This window comes from Bufo gargarizans, chromosome 6 (genome assembly GCF_014858855.1).
Source record: "Bufo gargarizans isolate SCDJY-AF-19 chromosome 6, ASM1485885v1, whole genome shotgun sequence".
NCBI classification, from domain to species: Eukaryota; Metazoa; Chordata; class Amphibia; order Anura; family Bufonidae; genus Bufo; species Bufo gargarizans.
In genome coordinates, this window is record NC_058085.1 from 255902455 (window position 1) to 255910169 (window position 7715).

Here is a 7715-nt window from a genome sequence, read left to right on the forward strand (position 1 = left end):
AAAAAAAATTCTGCATTATACACAAAATTGTAATGGTAAGACAGTACATGGCGGCCAAAAACCAAGACAGCTGCAGCTACTGCCTGTTTATGGTTAATGGCAGCATGGTTCTGCGGGGAAACCTACAATCATAAAGAGGCGAATAGCAATCGTTTTTTATGACGAATTTAAAATAGTTGCTGCTCGTGTGGCTGCCCAATTTTTGGCCTGTCAGCTGCCACGGCCATGGTACATGGATGTGTGCGGTCCGTGGTATCCCGGTCTGGCATCCTGCTGACAGCAGCAGAAGCGCACGGCGTCTTTGGTTGCTATGACGTGTTGTGTGTCATGCCGCCGCTGCACTGCAGTAATACACTCGTATAGATCATACCAGTGTATTACTGTAGTGCAGCGGCGGCATGAAGCGCACGGCGTCAAAGCAACCAATGACGCCGTGCGCTCCTGCTGTCAGTAGGATGCCAGGCCGGGATACCACGGACCGATCACGTCCGTGTTCATTCAGCCTTGCCCTAAGTGCATCTGTCCAGACAGAGTCCAAAGGATGTCCATAAAGGGTTGCCTGTGGGCTTTACTACAGGCATCAGCTTCATCTAGCCGACCATGGACCTCTTCCTGCCCCTCAGCCTGACTTCTTCCAGTTTTTTCATGACTGGCCCGGATTTCTTGGAGGCGGCTGTGTAACTCTTGAGCAGTGCTCTAAACACATCCTCCGTCTTGGGGTGAGTGCTGAGAAAAGCCTTTTCTAGGACATAGAGGTCGACGCCTTTATCTTCTGGAAGAGCCGAGATAAAGCTCAGGCCGAAATCAATCAGCACCAGGTTCAGGTCGGGATGTGGCGGCCGCAGGAGCATGTTAGAGGTGGTCAGGTCACCGTGGACGACGTCCTCGTCATGCATCTGTGCCAATACCTGGCCGATCCTTTCTGCTAGGCTGTAAAGGCTGCAGCCATGTTCTTCTGCAGCCATTATAAAGTCCCGGACAGTGACCGACCCTTCTATATCCTCCAGGTAGATGCAGTTCGAAACATAATCAACAAAATAGACCACGGGGGTGGCAATACCTGAGAAACAAAGAGCAAAACACTGACATCAGACAATAAAAGGCTACTGGAGACAAGTATCCACACTCCTGTGGTTATATCTGTGTCCCCTACTCGCACTTACTGCTGTCAGTGACCCTTATAAGCCCCCACTTAAAGGGATTCTCCAAGATTAGATAAACATGTAAGCTTTCTTCAAGAAACAGCGCCACATCTGTCCACAGGATGTGTGAGATACTGCAGCTCAGACCCATTCACTTCAATGGAGCTGAGCCATAATGACAAACACAGCCCAGGGGAAGGTGTGCTGCTGTTTTAGAGGGGAGGGGGGGAGCAGCCATGTTTTTCTAATTTTGGAGAACCCCTTTAAGCCCGTCCCCCTCCCATGTGACTGGAGCTGCACAGGCCACCAACTCCCCTGATGCGACTGCTCACTGCGGGACACACCGCCTCCTGGTGGTCACTCCGCAGACACAGCGCCCCCAGTGGCTCACCTGCCTTCCTGCACTTTAAGATGGAGCGCACCTCCTGCACTGTCCGCCTGTGCGTCAGCTTCTCGTCTAGTGCGGGATGTCTGTACATCTTAGGGAACCTCTCTTTTATTACCGCTGCCTTGCCCAGGAAGCTTCCCCGGTAAACTCGAGCCTCAGCCCCCTGCTTCATCAGCTGCAAGCCTTTCAGGTACCGCCGAGTCCCCTCGCGGCTGCTGTTCGCCATGTCTGAACTGCTACGTAAAGAGCGTAAGCCAGTGTCCCTGTAAGTACGCCACGTTACTTTACGGCGCAAACAATATGAAGAATCTTGGAGAACGTAGCGTGGATGTTCAACATAAAATGATGTCCGGGTGAAAACATTAGACCGGGGACTGAAGTTCCGGGATGATCTGCGGAAAGTTGTGTAGTTCTCTGCCATTTACAGTCCAGCTTCCCTGAACGTCACACACTTGTCCTAATGAGCAGACCTTCTGGATTCTTTCTACATTTAATTATATCCACAGTTATCACTAAAAGACTCCCTGATTGTGTCTGAAGGGGTTAAAACGTATGGACCTTGCATTATGGGAGGCAATAACTTTTCATAACCTTAAGTTATGCCTGCAGTTCTTTTAATCATAAGCATAATATTTGCAATTATTATCATATATTCAGTTACCCCTTAAGTACCCCAGTGACAGATTGATGTTTTCACCTTGTTTCTACCGGTTACATCCATCAGTAGTTTTTCCTGTTTCTTCCGGATGGTTGCTAAGGGATGACCAACCCAAGGCTTTCCAGCTGTTGCAAAACTACAACTCCTATCATGCCCAGAAAGTCTACAGCTATCAGCCTACAGCAGGGCATGGTGGGAGTTGTAGTTTTACAACAGCTGGAGAGCCGCTGGTTGGCCATGTAGACCAACGACCTGCTGGTCAGCCACCCCCACTGCAGCTGTTGTGAAACTACAACTCCCAGCATGCTCTACTCACTTCTATTGGAGGTCTGAGAACAACTGAGTAAATTGCATACTGGGAGTTGTTGTTGCACAACCGCTGGAGTGCTGCAGTTTGCTGACACATGCCATAGACCAGGGCTGGCCAACCTGCGGACCTCCAGCTGTTGTAAAACTACAACTCTCACCATTCCCTGCTGTAGGCTGATAGCTGTAGGCAGACTGGGCATGCTGGGAGTTGTAGTTTTGCAACAACTGGAGATCCGCAGGTTGGCCAGCCCTGCCATAGACTGTGCAATGCATTTGCATTCTGACCTGACATTGCCCAAAAAAGTGGTACCTCACAGATCAAATTTTTGGCAGACACTAGTCAGCCATCGGCTATCAGAAGCAGTCGATCACATATAATATTGAAAAATTCTAAAAATGGCCACCATTTTGGCGAATATCTCTTATGTGTATGAGCAGCTTTACATGTCTGACCGCCACAGACATCAGATTGTTAGCAGATTTGGTCGGATCTGCCAGTGGTCTGCAGATGAATATCTCATGTATAGGGTGAGCTTAAGGCCCCTTGCAGATGAGCGTGTCCGGATTAGGTCCAGAAGCGTTGCGGATGCGTTCAGTGAAAACTGCGCGATTTCACAAACAAGTTAATTCAGTTTTGTTTGCAATCGCGTTTAGTTGCTCAGTTTTTTTCGCGCGGGTACAATGCAATTTAATGCATTTTGCACGCGCGTGATAAAAGCCTGAATGTTTACAAACAACATCTCTTAGCAACCATACATGAAAAACGCATCGCATCCGCACTTGCTTGTGGATGCAATTTTTAGGCAGCTCCATTCACTTCTATGGGGCCAGCGTTGCATGAAAATCGCAGACTATAGAACATGCTGCAATTTTCACGCAACGCACAAGTGATGCGTGAAAACCAACGCTCATGTACACAGACCCATTGAAATTAATGGGTCCGGATTCAGTGTGGGCGCAATGTGTTCACTCGTATGAAAGGGGCCTAAGGCTGAGTTCACACGAGCGTGACAGATTTGGTCCGGATGCGTTCAGGGTGCGTTCAGTTAAACTCGCACCATTTTGCATGCAAGTTCAGTCAGTTTTGGCTGCAATTGCGTTTAGTTGTTCAGTTTTTTCCGCGCGGGTGCAATGCGTTTTGATGCGTTTTTCACGCGCGTGATAAAAAACTGAAGGTTTACAAACAACATCTCCTAGCAACCATCAGTGAAAAACGCATTGCATCCGCACTTGCTTGCAGATGCAATGCGTTATTAACGCAGCCCCATTCACTTCTATGGAGCCAGGGCTGCGTTAAAAACGCAGAATATAGAACATGCTGCGATTTTAAAGCATTGCAGAAGTGATGCATGAAAAAAAATGCTCATGTGCACAGCCCCATTGAAATGAATGGGTCCGGATTCAGTGCAGGTGCTATGCGTTCACCTACCGCATTGCACCCGCGCGGAAATCTCGCCCGTGTGAACTCAGCCTTACTCTGCTTAACTTCTCTGGCAATGAAGCTGGGTTATATCATATGTTATGCTCCAGTCACATCCAGTGCTGCAGTCACAGTCTTAATGTCATGTCTATATTCTAGTTATATGCAGCTGCAGTCACAGTTTTGCTGTTTGTATTATTCTCCAGTAACATCCAGAGCTGCAGACACAATTTACGAATCTGTCACCAGTGTCTTCCCTCTCAAACACACATAGCTGTGGTTCACCTGATTAAGACGCAGTTTTTTTTTTTTGTTGATCCGAGGTTTCATTCCTGAGTTGTTTTTTTTTAAGTATGCAGATTAGGTCTTTGGTGCAATGATGGCGTCACCATTGCTCTTGTTGCACCCAAACTCTGCGCCTTTCTGTGTTCAGCTGCTTGGATTGCCAGGGCCAGGCAGTAATAAAGCTGCCAAGGAGGGGCCAGCCACAGAAAGAAGTTGAGCTTGGGTGCAACAAGTGCAATGGCAACACCCACATTGCACCAATGGCCAAATTTGGATATTATGAAAAAGTGTCATAACTGGGAAACGAAGCCTCGGATCATCAAAAGAAAAACAGTGTTTTAGTCAAGTGAACCACAGCTATGTTTCTATGCAAACAGTTTGAGAGAGAAATCGCTGGTGACAGACTGACACACTCCCTTTAAATTTTGTAACTCCTGTACAACCAGAGCTGCAGCCATAGATCTGCAGTAAAGAAACTTAGGCTACTTTCACTAGCAGTAGAATCAGTGTGAGGGGCCCGGGCATATGGGTGGGCATTTCCAGGCTTGGATAACCCCTTTAAACAGACATGGCTCAAATGATCACGATTGTACAGTGCTTGGTCTGCTATGACACTTGAACCAGCAGGGGGCAGCAGTGAGGTTCAACAACAACCACGGTAATAAGATAGCAGCAAAATGTTGAATGACCTGATGTAAGTGATGTCCAAAGGTGAAGGTTTCATCTTCGGTTATATGTGGATAATACTCTGCTGGTTCAGTGTCATTACTTTCTTAGTTGGTCTCGGTAAGTACCGTTTGCTGTTAAAATGATCAGACTGGCTCACTGCTGAAAGAATTCACTCTTCTTAGTAACGTCACTTGATAAACATAGTTTACAGGCTTCACGGACAATAAAACAAAACCAAAATCAGCCGAACTGTCCTTGTGAAAGTCAATAACCTTACTGAGGGATAGGGTAGAGGGTTATGATACGACTTCAGCTGCCATTGCTCAAATGTTCCATATGGCATAATTACACCCCACTCCCTGTATTGTAAACACTGGGTGCTATTGCTACACCCTATGTATCCCTCAGCATAACTAAACTGACACATATTAACTGCCTATCGCATACTGTCTGTTCTCACTGGCTGACAAGCGGCTCAACGCGTTTCTGGTTCCTATCTGAACCTCAGCAGGAGCCCTAATCGTAATTGCAGCTAGAATCTTGTCTCAACTACACACAGACACACACCGATGTGCACTCGCCACCTCCCCATGTGGCAGGGGGTTCGGCACTATTTCCGCCATAAGGCGGCCGCCAAAACCCATTCATTTAAGCGGTATAGCCCCGCCCATCATACACGTCCTATCCATTCAGCTGGCGCCGCTCCGGAGAAAGGAGCGCCTCCTCTTTGGCCACTCCCCGGAGGCGCCGTCAGCTGTCACTCACACCGGACGGCCGTGGCAACATAGCGATCTGCGCTGAACAAAGGGACCCAAACGGCTTGGTACATGGCTTTGTATCAGTCACCGCCCCAAAGCTCTCACTGGCTACAGAACCCGCTGAGGGGTACGTTTAAATGTGGCAGATGCCTTACCTGCAGTTCAATTAAGAATGGTGGCTGAGACTTTGATTAGGGCTCCTGATGAGGTTCAGATAGGAACCAGAAACGCGTTGAGCCGCTTGTCAGCCAGTGAGAACAGACAGTATGCGATAGGCAGTTAATATGTGTCAGTTTAGTTATGCTGAGGGATACATAGGGTGTAGCAATAGCACCCAGTGTTTACAATACAGGGAGTGGGGTGTAATTATGCCATATGGAACATGTGAGCAATGGCAGCTGAAGTCGTATCATAACCCTCTACCCTATCCCTCAGTAAGGTTATTGACTTTCCCAAGGACAGTTCGGCTGATAAAACTATAGCTACCCAGATTGCTTTTCTGGGTTTAAATCTTACTGTCCTTGTGTTCGTATTCTGTCAGTATGATAGTACGTCCCACCCAGCTTTTTAATATTATATGACAATGTTTTTTTGTTTTAGCGTCCGTGAAGCCTGCAAACTATATTTATCAAGTGACATTACTAAGAATAGTGAATTATAGTCCTATAATTGAGCATTAGTTTAGGGATGGCAGGATTTCTATCGGGTGGAGGTAACACGGCAGGTTGGGATAATGAAGCCAAGTTAGCATTCTCTGATGTACAGTTACCTACTGAATCACGGGCTCCAAGTATTAATAGCTCCTTCAAATTATTAACCAACACGTATAAGGATCATATCAGAGGGTGGTGGGAAATTCAGACTCTGGAGACGTACTTAAAACCCGGGATTGTCCCACATGGCCTAAGGATTCCATTTATACCAGTGGCCCGGATACGCTCCCCTGAGTTCCTTAGGAAATGGGAAAAGGAACTAGTTGACTCCTCTCTACACCTCATGTCTCTCCTCTCAGAGAAGGAGCGTGTGGTTTACGAGAGGAATACTGTAGCTCTAAAGGAACAGATTGAGGGGGTGAAGCAATTTGTGAACAATCCTAAATTTGTACGGAAAGAACAAACACTCCAACAAACGATTGAAAGGTTTACGGCTCAAGTAAAGGAGCGTAAACATTTTTAATACGTCAGGGACACCACCGATTACAAGGAAGGGCATATCTTTGACTATAGTCAGGAACAAAGCAAGGCGCTTGAACTGGAAACGGAGCCCTCCTCATCTGAAGGGGAATCAGATAGCGCTCGAAGCAGATCACAGAATATACAGTCAACTCAATCAGCCAATTTTCGGGGAAGGACATTTAATAGGAGTAGACGTGGTAGAGGCTCGCGTACACGGGGCAATTTTTGAGGGAGGAGTCAACCTATGTACGATCACCTCCCGAGAGACAGAAAATAAGGCCCAATGGTGTGAGTGAGTCCCCCCTCAGATGAAATGCAAATCATTAATATGTCCTGTAGACCCCTTTCCAGTGATGAAATTAATCTCTCAGGGTCCATTCACACGCCTGTAAGTGTTTTGCGGATCCGCAAAACACGGACATCTGCAATGTGCAATCCCCAATTTGCGGACCGCACATCACAGACAATATAATAGAAAATGCCTTTTCTGGTCCGCAATTGCGGACAAGAATAGGACATGTTCTATTTTTTTCAGGAAGGGAATTGCTGATCCCGAAAAAACTGATGTGGATTCCGAAAATGTGGATGCAGATCCCGGAAATGCAGATTTGCATCCGTTCCAGCCCCATTGAAAGTGAATGAGTCTGCAAATTGCGGAACGAATGCGGACCCAAATTACGGATGTGTGAATGGACCCATAAGGAAAGGTTTATCGTTTGTTCCGACCAATGCTTTCAATTTATTTGACTGGGTTAAAGATATCCACTTATTCATACGCAAGTGGAAAAAATTATTTATAAGTAACCCATAACAGAGCACAGTGCGAGGCAAGGGGCATAGAGATGGAAGATCTCTCAGATGTCCAGATACTTGCTGAATTATGGGAAGAAGGCAGTAGGGGTTTAGGAGAG

At 46.9% G+C, this 7715-nt stretch overlaps 1 protein-coding gene across 1 annotated transcript; it reads right to left on the minus strand.

Annotated features, from left to right (window-relative positions):
* Positions 1-368: 368 nt before the first annotated feature.
* On the minus strand, positions 369-1972 carry TP53RK (TP53 regulating kinase). The gene is made up of 2 exons (XM_044298209.1): positions 1534-1972; positions 369-1060 (listed from the first exon to the last, which is right to left on the minus strand). Exons 1-2 carry the CDS (start codon positions 1949-1951, stop codon positions 591-593), a joined length of 888 nt encoding a protein of 295 aa, XP_044154144.1. The 5' UTR covers positions 1952-1972; the 3' UTR covers positions 369-590.
* Positions 1973-7715: the final 5743 nt, after the last annotated feature.

Coding starts and splice junctions, on each gene's coding strand:
- TP53RK (XM_044298209.1), bottom strand. CDS start 1,951: ATGGCAGAGAACTACACAACTTTCCGCAGATCATCCCGGAACTTCAGT. Junction 1,061..1,533: donor CTTAAAGTGCAGGAAGGCAG/GTGAGCCACTGG, acceptor TTTGTTTCTCAG/GTATTGCCACCCCCGTGGTC.